General features: G+C 38.2%; 2 protein-coding genes across 2 annotated transcripts; one reads left to right on the forward strand and one right to left on the reverse strand.

The window, feature by feature from the left end:
* Positions 1–91: 91 nt before the first annotated feature.
* Positions 92–9,564, forward strand: LOC138043154 (uncharacterized). Its single transcript, XM_068889293.1, has 10 exons — positions 92–773; positions 1,806–2,276; positions 2,693–2,869; positions 3,397–3,480; positions 3,585–3,674; positions 3,983–4,058; positions 4,569–5,020; positions 5,489–5,749; positions 5,945–6,862; positions 8,480–9,564. Exons 1-10 carry the CDS (start codon positions 291–293, stop codon positions 8,495–8,497), a joined length of 3,030 nt encoding a protein of 1,009 aa, XP_068745394.1. The 5' UTR covers positions 92–290; the 3' UTR covers positions 8,498–9,564.
* On the reverse strand, positions 2,754–10,248 carry LOC138043156 (ATP-dependent DNA helicase RecQ-like). The gene is made up of 3 exons (XM_068889294.1): positions 9,577–10,248; positions 7,357–8,598; positions 2,754–3,705 (listed from the first exon to the last, which is right to left on the reverse strand). The coding sequence occupies exons 1-2, from the start codon at positions 10,068–10,070 to the stop codon at positions 7,404–7,406; spliced, it is 1,689 nt and encodes a 562-aa protein (XP_068745395.1). The 5' UTR covers positions 10,071–10,248; the 3' UTR covers positions 2,754–3,705; positions 7,357–7,403.
* Positions 10,249–12,500: the final 2,252 nt, after the last annotated feature.

The raw sequence follows: 12,500 nt of genomic DNA on the forward strand, positions 1-12,500 counted from the left end.
CAAGAAACTCGCCGGAGATACGCTGGACTTTTCGAAGGTATCGTAACATTAGCGTATTTAAAATATTGCGAGTTTTTGTACGCTCACTGATGTCGACAAATTTTTTGGCGTTTCGTGAACACCACTTACATCCCTTGCTGTGACTGAAACTTTTCCAATCCTGAGTAAACTTTCGTCGCACGGGCCAGGCAGGTATGTCAAGCATCGAATCGCCGCGTGCAGCACGACTTTTTTTTGCGCGCCAAAATTAGAACTCTAGGCTATATCACACTTCGCACTCTTTCGAGTTCATGATGAGTAATAGTAAGGGAGAAAATAATGTTTGTGACCGTTGTCGAGTTTGCGCTTTCGTTTTTGTTAACAAAAGGAGAAAGAGAAATCTTGATGGCGAGTTTCTGAAAAAATTTGATCAAGTGTTTAATGAAAACGTTCGGGCAGACGATGGCCTTCCTCGTGCAGTGTGTGACACTTGCCACTACAGAGTTGAAACAATGTGGAAGAAGGCTTCAGTTGTCATTCCGGGTCACCATCTTTCAAAGAGGAGACATCCTCTTTCCCCTTTAACATCTAGTCAAGTCGATGAGCAGACAGCTTCCCAAATAAACAAGAAGAAAGGCTATCGCATCCCGTTTGAAAATGTGCCAATTAGGCCAAAGCCACCAGCGTTAGTGGTGTCAAGCAAAGAGGCAAACATTTGGAACGAGAAAGGTACCCAAACAAGAAATTCCGGTTGTCACTGCTTTCCAGTTTCTTCAAAAGGAACATGTGTCAAGGTATGCACAGTTGCTGAGTGTACAACAAAGACACTTGGAACTTGTTATTATTAATTTTAGATGTGCACCCATATTTACGTTTACATTGTGTCAACAATGTGTGTCATCTCATTCTCTATAAAACTAAAAACGATTTTTTTTACTTGTGGCCAATTGGCCACATCTTGGTGCTTTGTGAAGTTTACACAATAAGCAGGGGTGTTGAATCAAGTTTTAAAACAAGAGGTGCAGCCAAGTGTTTTAGGACTTGATACAACACGAACTTCAAATTTTGTGAACTACTTAAAAGCTTCACTGTATATCTATCCATTCTTACCCTGATATTAAGCCTTAAAGTTATCGCAAAATTTAAGTCGAGTTTGTATCAGATATGCAGACACTCATTAAACATTAATTTCTTTTGTATTTTGTTCATGAAAAATTATTAGTAGTGAGTTTTTTGAGTACTTGTAAACATTAACAGGACCATATCCAACCTTGCTGGCTGCATAAAGTGGGAAAGTATGAGTTGTTCACTTCTAAGCTCATTTGAATCAAAAGGTTCCTTTAAAGTTTTTAGCATGTTAAAAAAGTTATTTTTCAAGATTTTATCTCACTGGTGTAGAACATATTTACAGATACTCTGTATAATAAAATAATAATAACAATAATAATAATAATAATAATAATAATTACTATTATTATTATTATTATTGCTGTTGTTGTTATTGTTATTTTTTTATTATCCTACACCCTTGTATGTAGGGAACTAGGTCTTGGTGGTTAACTGTACCAATATAGCTCAGAAAGTAGCTACCACTAGTCACATCAACTTAAGGAATAACTCTTATGATTATTATTATATTTGTTCATTTATCTTTGTTGTGCTCTTGTAGAAAAAGTAAAATTATGTCAACTAAATGCATTTTTCACTGTAATACTACACAGTAGAGCCCTGCTTACTATACAGTCATAATGAAATAGTATTACTTTATTTCCTTTGTTTTTATGCTCCTTTCAGTTACTAATACACACCTGATCTTCCAAATTTAGATTATTGTTCGTTATCCCAGTAAAACCATCTCAAGGGAATTACCACCAAATTTGCATGGCCTGGGCATTGCTCTTTGCAAGGCAAAGACTTCTTCAGGTGTAGGCTTGGCAGCATTTAAGTCAAAAGGTTTGCGTCAAGCACTGATTAACCGCTCTTGCTTGGAGTTGCAAAAGGAATGCAGGAAAATTGTGAGAAAAAAGAAGTCAGTATTAAAATGCACTTCCCTGGAAGATCTTAGGAAATTTAAATGGTCAAAGCTGATGAAAGAGTGGGCAAGGGAGGCACCTCTCCTATACAAGGTCCTCAGGGCAATTGCAATGCCACCACAGTTTGCTAAGAGGAAAATGCAGTCTCTCAGGCCTATCATTGGTACGGCTGGAGCCATGCTGTTAAAGGCAAGAAATGCACAAATGTCTGCTGTTCAATACCTTGTTGGCCTTTCTCTTTTTCTTGGTCGAACAAGAAAAAAGGTTTGTTTTAAGATCTTTTACCTGTTACATTATTGCAGTCGTAAAAAACATCACATCAATCCTAGCAGTGTACAGGATATTTGTTACAGGGATCTAAAGTGTACCAGTAGGTTAACGGAGCAATAGCTTCCACTAACTAGTTTATTTTAGGTCAATGATAACTATAGGGTGGCCATAGGTGTAACTCGTGTTGGGAGACTATGAAAAAGAGAATTCCAAACATGTTTGTGTCACTGACTGAAAATTCATCCCATGATCATTGAATCATTGGGCATCCCGGCATGAGTTAACAATGCAACAGTGGTAATTGATAATAATCTTTATTGTGACATACCTGTTACATGAATTTATGTTATAATACAGATATGATGTACATAATTTGGACAGACAAGTACAATTATTATAAAATCACGTAGGGATTTACCAGACTTCAGAAGCTAGGCATGTGCATGAGCAGGAAAAGCACCAGTAGAAAGATCAAAGAGGCTGCACAGCATTTCCAGAAAAAAATCAAGTCATGGAAAGCCGTTCTAGAAAGAGTAAAAAACACGCCAACCTCTGAGGACTTAACATCAACTCAAAAAGAACCACAGGTATCACGTAAACTTAATTTTTGTTGAATGCCTTTAGAATGTAATCAACAGTGGCTTATGCATGTATTTGGAGGGAGGAGATAATTCAGGAGCTTATATCTAGTACAGAGTTGGGTGTTTTATTATGGGTCATGGGTTAGGGCTTGCAATGACAACAGCCTATTATAATCAGCCTGAAATACATACAATGTAAATACAGTACATAGATTTTGAGGGACTATTATGAGAGACTTTTGAATTTTGGGGATGTACAATGTTTATTTCAAGAGAGTCTTTTCAGAATTTTACCATATATCATGCACATTGGTATCAGAATAACAGACTTTTAAATAAAGGTTTTGTTGAGTCAATTTGTACATGATAAATAGGAAAGATTGTATAGTTTAATTCCTTATTTTTTGCCCATAGACATTCTTAAATGTATAGTGTTTTGATAGCAAAGCATAATGAAAGATAAATCCAATGCTTGTAGTAATTTTCATTTGCTGTACATTTAAATGTAAATAAAATTATTTAATTATTTTTAGGCCACCATCTCATCATCTCCAGCTGTACAGATTCACATACCAACAAAAATGCTGGAATTAAGTGCTCCTCAGATTCAACAACCGGTACACACAGGTTTAACAAAAACTTGTATCTTAAGTCAAAAATCATTCAAGATCTCATTTGCTACTTTGCTGCATATTAAAATGTATCACTGTTCATTTTTAAGAGTACCAGCTCATCTACTTCTGATGTACGGACACATGATCCTCAACTAACGTCAATGCCAGTATTGGGTGCACCTCAGATCCAACATCAGGTACACTGTATATGCAGTTTTACTGTGAGTTCTGTTAAATAGGTAATAAGTGTTGAATTAAGTCAAAACTAAATGTGGAACCAGCTCTAGAAAGCAAGTTCTTTATTTATTGAAAAACAGTTACAATAAATTAATATACAATTGAACTCTGTTATCTTATTGGGAGTTTAAGACTTCCCAAGGCAAGGAATATGGTTCCAGGTAAGTTATATTGAAATATTTGATAAATGTAACAAATGGGAGATCTATTTTAGTATGAGATGGTGGTGAAAGTGATGGAGTTCAAATAATCTATTCCTGACCAACAGGTAGTGACATCAAACTTGCTGGTATCAAATGCTACTCAAAGTGCTCATCCAGACCAAGATAAATGTAATAATAGTGGTGAGTGCAATAAAATGCTGGAATTGATCATATTGCTTTCTATGATGTTCTCAGTTTCACATATACATGTAAATTTGCTTCAAACAAGATAACTGATGAGAGACTTGAACACATGGTTGTTGTGGTTCAACTTTATCTTTGGTTTAAATTTTTAAAACCAGTTTGATTTGGATATATAATATGAAACAAAGGGAAAAAGATCAAAGTGCTTTAAAATATTTCCAACCAAGGATAAAATTAAACCACAACACATGTACATGCATGTATGATCAAAGATCAAAAAAATGTCCATATCCCCTATTAAATTGCCTAGAAGTGTGTTTTGGTTTTCAAGAGCAGCAGTATACCTTTGGCATTCTGCTGTAACTGTAACTAACAGGTGTTAAGCTGTTTTAAAATTTCCAGTTCTAAGGATCAGAAGATACTCTGTTCTCAAAACAGAACCTCCCTATTGCAGTGATACAGTTTGTGACAACTGGCTCATAATAAAGATCAAATACTTGTTTTCAGATATCAGTTGTCTTGAGTCTGATTTCTCAAGTTCATCAGAGGAATCAGAATCAGAGGGAGAAGAAGAGGGATCCCTGGGCAACCAGATTGGCAAATCACATCCTTGTGATTTTGGCTTAAATGGTGACAATTTGGATTGGATCCGGAGGCCATCAATTTACTCAGGTGACAGGGACACAGAGTCAATTCACTGGTTCAACCTCTTGGCTTATGAAAATCGTGTTATCGACTGGGACTTGAGTGACAAATGCCCAATAAAAAACATCATGGATTTAGAAAACTCCACTTTCATACCATCACCGGGGGAACATTCCCAACTGAAGGATGAGTTTGTGGTCCTTGTTTTACGAATATTGACTAAAACATGCAAATACTTTCAGCAGTTTGCAAACATAGTTCCAGCTCATATCCCACACCAGTATAGAAAGGAGATGAGCTGTCAATCTAAAGTTGTAAGTATGAATCAAACCTCTTGTGCATCTGTCGTGGTTTCAATTTACCTAAAAACAGTCTCACTGGTGTTTGTCTTATGTTGCCATAATTTGAAACAAAGTGAAACAATAATCAACTTCTTTAAAATAGATTTTGAGCCAAAAATACATGTATATCCCCTGTGACAGTACCACCTTCTGTACCTGACCCTTTGTCATTAATACCAAATTTATCTTTTTCAGTCAAATCATTATACTTGAAGCCAGCCATCATAATTAAGTAACTTTAAGTTATACACAGCAGCCTCTCCTAGTTTAATGCCAGGTATTGTGTACGGCTGGTTATGGTTGGCTAAATTACATTTATGCTAGGTTAAACATTTAGGGTGGAATAGGGTGGAAAATTGATTTTAATGGAAGTATCATTATTTTATAGTGTGACTGTAAGATTGTTGTTCCTAACCTCATTGTTGCATGTGTTTGACTCAGGTTCAGCTTGGCCTTCTGGAAAAGGATGAAAACAAGAGCGAGGAAATGCTTCAAATTCTTCAGCACTGCCATGCAGAATATGTTCCTTTAGACCCAGAATCAAATATACTACACAAGATCAACCTGGGGGGTGACCATCTTACAGTGGAAAGAGCTACCAGTGCTGTCAATGCAGTAGCCGACTCAGATGAAGCACATGAAAGACTAGAAGGCATTATTTTAAAACATGAAGAATTTCACTGCGAAATGAATTTTCTTCAGGTGTGTTTCTTGATCAGTATTTCCATACACATAACTTTTTCCATGAAATTGATTTTTATTCACCCCAAAAAAAATAAATGTATGGTACTAAGGAAAATTGCAGCCCTGGGAAAAAATATGAGCTGGTGCAAAAGAAAAAATGGTTAAAGCCATGTACATAATAATTAAAAAAGTTGTCTTCATTTAATTTTGCAGATGGTGTTTGACTACCTGTACAAGGAAAATTCTGCAGGAGATCTGGGAACATTATACCAACTTAAGGCCAGGCTTAACAGGAAAGATGTCCATGCAAAAATCAGCAAGTCTTACCATGGTACTGAATCATTTTTCAGTACAGTTGTGGATAGCTATGTTGTGTATGCAGCAATGGAGTTTTTCGGAATGGCATCCCCACATGCAACACCAACACTAAACGTTGTACAGAGCAAAGACTCTTGCACACTGAAAGAGAAAGTGGGAGAACTTGTAAAAACTTATGTTCTCTTCGAAGCAGAATTGGATGAATCAACAACAATCCATGAAGAAATCCGTGAGGCAGAGGCATGCCATGGAAACTATGCCTGCAGATTTCCTTCTTGCAACAAGGTCTACATACATGAAAAACGTCGTAACAACCATGAGGTTTCGGCACATGGGCTGGCCATTCCAAGAGAAAGAGAAGAGAGAAGTCCCCCAAATCCAAACGATGGCGATGGTGTGTTTAACTACTCTCACAACATCCTGAAGACTGGACTGCTTCTTAGAGACTTCCAAGATGCAGTCAAAGAGGGAGATGGCAGCAGACTAGAACGTTTGTGGAAGTTTATGATGCTTCTCTTCAAAGTCACTGGAAAGACCAAGTATGCCTTGGCAGCCATTCGACTTCACGCCCAGTTAAATGCTATTCTATCACCAAGGGAAGCACATTCTCTGCGGTGGAATCGCACAATTAATCTCAAAGGAGGCACTGGGCGTAATGTAGCAATCGACCAGGTGCAGGAGCACAAGATAAAGGAAACAAAAGAACTAATGGCTGGACATGGACCTAACCTGACATTTCCATCAGCCCAAACTTATAGCAGAGCAAGTGATGGAGTCGATGATGTAATGAAGAACTTCGACAAAGAAAACAAGGTACGTAAGGAATCTGGAAAACATCAACGAAGAAAAGATGTAGATATCTTGACAGTGGTGAAGATCCTACAAGAAATCCAAGCTCTGAAAGAAATCCCAGGTCGGACACATGCAGGTATTGGAACCATCCCAAAAGATCCAATTTCTCTCCTGAGCTTCAGTGATTTAAATGCATGGATAACCAAGCACAAAAGGAATTGGTCAAGACTGTAATGTGTGTGTTATCGGTAACTTGTGTCCCTTTTTTGTTCTCGGTGCCTGAGAATGAACTCTGGCACACTCACTGAAACAGAAATTGTGTCACTTTTATGGTTTCCTTTCAACTGAAATTCAAATTGAATTTTAGGAAAACAACAAAACCAGATATTTGTACAATAATTATCCCTTTCAAAGGGGACCAGTAGTACTGTCTTGGTTATTTTACTATCTCAAGATAGAACAGACACATTGTGTGCCTGGTCTTTTTAAGTCTTTTTACAACAAAAAACACATACCTATCACAGAAACAATAAAATAACATGTTCCTGGCTGTAACTAACAATTATGGCTTTGCAAGATCTGGAAATACTTTGCATAAACAACTGTAGATTTTGTGGGCATGGTCCACTTTCCACACAGAAAGTTTCTCCAAAATGTCTTCCACAGAAAAAAGTGAGTCACATTTGTACACTGCATCCTCTATAAGCTGGTTAGTAAAGCAAGTAACATTGTCAACATTGGTATAAAACAAGTTGGGGTTGGACTCAAGTAGCATTTCTCTCATCATTTTTTGATGTTCTCTGAGGAGACCTTTCAGCCTCTGTTTTTGATCAATAGAAACAGGCCTAAGTTTCTGACTTGTTGTATTGCCATTACTCCTTGTTTTGAGCGAATTCATGCTGTCAAGTATATCTGGGCAGTCAATGGTCTCACATGTACATGCAAGTTCACAAATATCACAGCATAGGTGCTTTTCCCTTGGGAAATTGTGACTACTAACAGTTCCTTTATCAAACAGTTCAAGAAGCTTGCTTCTCCGACAGCTGCTTGATTTCAGGTATTCCAACATCTCAGGTGTACAGTGATGAAGTTGCCTGCCATGGAACATAAGAAGAGCTTCTGACTGTTTGCCATCTCTTCCGGCCCTTCCAAGCTCTTGTATGTATGATTCAATATCACTGGGGGGTCCATAGTTGATGATACGGTGTAGCCCCTTGATATCTACTCCCATTCCTAAGGCAGTTGTTGCAATTATGATTCTAACTTTTCCATTTGGGTCGTTGAGAGAGGCTAGGACAACTTCCTGAACACTAGGAGAAGTGCCACTGTGGTACATGGCAACCATTCTATTTTCTGATGCTTTAGTTGCAGAAGGTGGATAGTATGCTTTGGTTCCTAAACTTTGCATAAAAAGATGGTAAACCTCACTACACCGCTGGTAATCTCTGACATAAATCAGTACTTTTGGACATTCCATTTGTTTTTGTTCCAATTCATGAACCAGCCACATGAAATTATCAGAAATTTCATTTGTAACCTTTTGAAGATAAAGTTTTATGTTGTCTCTGTTAGGACTGACAACAATCTGTACACTTTTGTGTAGGCTCAACATTTCAATAATCTTTTTCCGTGTTCCAGCTGATGCTGTTGCTGTGAGAGCCAGCATTGGAAGGCCTTGAGGAAGAAGAGCTCTGATTTCGCCAACAGCACCACACCACTTCCTAAAGGGATTTTTCTTGCCACGGTCTCTTTCACCCCTAAAAATTGATAGTAAAATAAACATGCGTTGTTATTTTTGTTGTGCTTCATGAATACTATGCAAACATTTTAGGCTCAGTTATTACTATCCAACTGTTTTTCTAGGGAACCTAATTTACAGATCACTTCAGTGTGAGAAAACAAATTTTATTTTGTCACAGTTTGCCTTACATTGTGTAAATGGAATTGGAATAGTTGTTTAGGAGTAAAGCAAATGGCTGAGAAGTCAACAGCTTCTCCTTAATATCAAATTTATTGTAGAAACAATCTGCAACCTGTGAAATTGTCACAATATTGCATAGATACTGCAAATGCCCTGTTGCAAGAGATTGGATCCTTTCATCGCCTAATTTTGACATCAGTTTAAAGAAAGTGCACACTCTTCTTTTCACTGTGAAAGTCCCAAAACAACAGGTCATTTGATCAATACTTGATCAATACTTGAATAGCCTAGGGAGTAGACACCCAGGGCCGGGTTGTTCAAACCCTGTTTAAGCTAACCCTGGATTAGCGAGAATTTTGACTTCAGTATTGTAACTTTTTGGTGAGGTGTTCTGTTTATATTGTTTGCCCTTTAGTTTTCATCTGTAGTAATCTCAAATTAGACCAAACGTTTGAGGTGAAAAACATTTTTAAAGAAAAAATAACACTTCAGTAAATGTTTAATCCTGGGTTAACGTTAACCGGCTTTCAAACAACCCGGCCCACGTTATTAGTTGCATAGTTACACTACTATACAACTACATTATATTATTATAATTATTATTGTATTTGTAGTGATAATTTCATAAACTGATTGCACTATACAAAAATCAAAATGACATTTCATGATGATGAATTAATGTATAATCAAAGTACTGGTCATGTATATCATGAGATGTTTAAAATTAAAAACTTTAGGTTCGTCTTACAAATATGTACATGTACTCAATGGATGCTGATGATTTTGAATAGGTGCAATAAAGGAAAACCCTCACCAGTGGACAACAGTGTGCACCTCATCATACACCACTGCAACTGTATTCCTTCTGAAGAAATCATTGGAGAACATTCCTCGGAACTTATCATCGCCAACAAACGACTCAGGGCTTCCATAGAGGAGGTCAATTTCCGCGGTTCCTTCGATTATTTTCTTGTCATTTTCAGCACTCTCCCCAACAAAGGCAGCTTTTAAACCAAGTGACCTTAGATAGTTCACTTGGTCTTTAATGATTGACTTTAAAGGGCAAACAACAATGACTAAAGGCGAGACCAAACTTCTGTCCAAATACTTTTTCACCGAAGGCAAAATTTGAAATGTTATACTCTTGCCGTATCCAGTTGGGAGCGCAGCGAAGACATCTTTTCCACGAACGATGTTTTCGACTACCAGTATTTGCTCAGGTTTCAACTCATTTATGCCGGGGAAAATTCGCACACTTGAACGAATTGCATCACGAATTTTACCTGTGGAAAAACAACTCTCCGCCATGTTGCACTGTACCGACTATAAAAATCCAACTCCATACCTCTATGGCGTTGCGAAACTAGAGTTCTAATTTTGGCGCGCAAAAAAGAGTCGTGCTGCACGCGGCGATTCGATGCTTGACATACCTGCCGTGCGACGAAAGTTTACTCAGGATTGGAAAAGTTTCAGTCACAGCAAGGGATGTAAGTGGTGTTTACGAAACGCCAAAAAAGTTGTCGACATCAGTGAGCGTACAGAAACTCGCAATATTTTAAATACGCTAATGTTACGATACCTTCGAAAAGTCCAGCGTATCTCCGGCGAGTTTCTTGTGGATATGCCGAACGATCTCCCGTACATTTTCTGCTGTGATTGAAACTTTCCTCCTCGAGGAAACCCTCGGTGAACGACGCAGACAAATATGGCGAGCGATTAGCCTGTTTGTACATGTCGTATAAGGAAACACGAAAGGACTCTTAGTCTTGCTGCTCTATGATTGGTCAGAAAAAAACAAAGGTTTTCTGGCACCAATCAGAATTGAGAATTACCACTGCTGTTTGGAACTGGTCTGGTAAGAACTTGTCCCCAGGGGCTCTTATTTTCGTTCTTGACTTTTCTTCGCCCGAATTTTTTTTCTCGCCCGTTGAGACTTTTCCCTGCCCCTACTAACTGCCCCTGGGTCTCCGAGGATGCTTCTTGGTGTAAGAAACAAATTTAGCCTGGGTGCCACGTGATTTGATGATCCGGGGGGGGGAAGACACGTCATTTCAATTCAGGCGGTGTCCGTACTGGGATTGCTTTGCGTCATGGGAAAAATTCAAAATCGCTTCATTTGTATGCAAGACGCGGTCGAGTGAACAAACATCTCCTGTGCGAGGGTAAGCGAAGTGGACGTGAACGTGAATGCGTAATGGGGATTAAAAATCTGTGGCAGTTTCTAAAAAAGTACGGCACGCAAGTTCATTTCCGTGACTTTTTTGGTAAAACAGCAGCTATCGATGCCCCCTGTTGGCTGCATAAGGCTTTATATGCGTCAATGTCTCAATGGAAATCGAGAAAGGTGAGATTTCACTGACGATTCATGACTTTCCTGGCCTTTATGTTTCCATCATAGGGCTTGTACGTTCTTATTGTCCACTTAGGTGCGGAGATATTTTTCGAGCACACTTACGTCTAGTCAAAGGAAATGGAATAACACCATTTGTTGTTTTCGATGGCTTACCTTTGCCGGCTAAGGCAAGTGAAGATGAAAGAAGGCAAAGGTGAGAAAAACATTCGATATAAATTTGTAGTAATTCCTTACAGCTTTTGACAAGCTAACCGTAACTATACTAAGCTAGAAATTTACCTCACTTCTCTCGTAAACAGAGACAGAGAGAATCTGGAAAGTAAAGCAGAGGACCGAAACATCTCGGTGGAAGATGCTACGAAACTGCGCAGCCAAGCATTGTAGACATTTACAACCACTGAAGATGATGAAGGTGTACATGGCCAGGAAAGAGGCTCTGCAGAGTCCGCTTCAGAATTTCATGGTATGTTTCATTCCTAGTCTTTACCAAATTTCTGATATTGTAAATGGGACAACCATGTGAACACTATACTTCACTGGAAACATGTGGCCCTTTCAGTCATGTTAGTTACTCATTCCTAAAAGTACTAAAAGCTACAATCTATTGTCATCAGTGAAAGAAAAAACCAATGAAACAAGCTTTTTTTAACAAAGAAAAGTTTTTTTCTTCTAATTATTTCATACTCTTCAAATGGATCCTGGTTGTAGAACATATTTATCCCAGTCGATTACACTTTTTTAATGGGAATGTTCTTAAATTTGGTTGAGTGCAAGTATGTTCTTATTTCATACAGTACATGTTTTAGAATTTTTGGTCCAATCTTGGCCTCAGTGTTCTCATAAAGAAAAGGAGTGTATTCCTAATGACCAATTAATTTCCTTTTAGGTGATGGAAACTGGTGTCAAGCAAAGACATGTGAAATCATCCAGATTGATCGATTTTTTTCATTTTCCTGGAGAATTCCTTGTTTTCCAGTGATGGAAATAGAATTTGTCAAGGTCTGCTTTAAAAAAGGCTCAGATATCCTCAATGGTGTTGTTCAAAAAGGTGCAGCTGGTGATATTCAGCGAGGGGCATACAAGTGCAACTCTCACTGTCAGATACAAGTGGGAGGCAAACCTTATACTGTCTTGTGGACCCTCATCCCTGTGCAGAAGGCGGACCATGCAGCACCTCCAGTTTCTGAAACAACTGTCTCTGACAGCGACACGTCAGACAATAACGTTGACTGTGATGAGCCAAATGACATTGTGACAACTCACTGCTTGCCTTTTGAAGTTATGGGAACATGTTATTCCAAAGCAGGGCAAGACAGTTTACAGGAAGCTTTTCAATACCTTAATGAACATAACAGACCTGTTTACGCTAAACTTCAAGCAGAACC

Source organism: Montipora capricornis, chromosome 3, assembly GCF_036669925.1.
Source record: "Montipora capricornis isolate CH-2021 chromosome 3, ASM3666992v2, whole genome shotgun sequence".
Lineage (NCBI taxonomy): Eukaryota > Metazoa > Cnidaria > Anthozoa > Scleractinia > Acroporidae > Montipora > Montipora capricornis.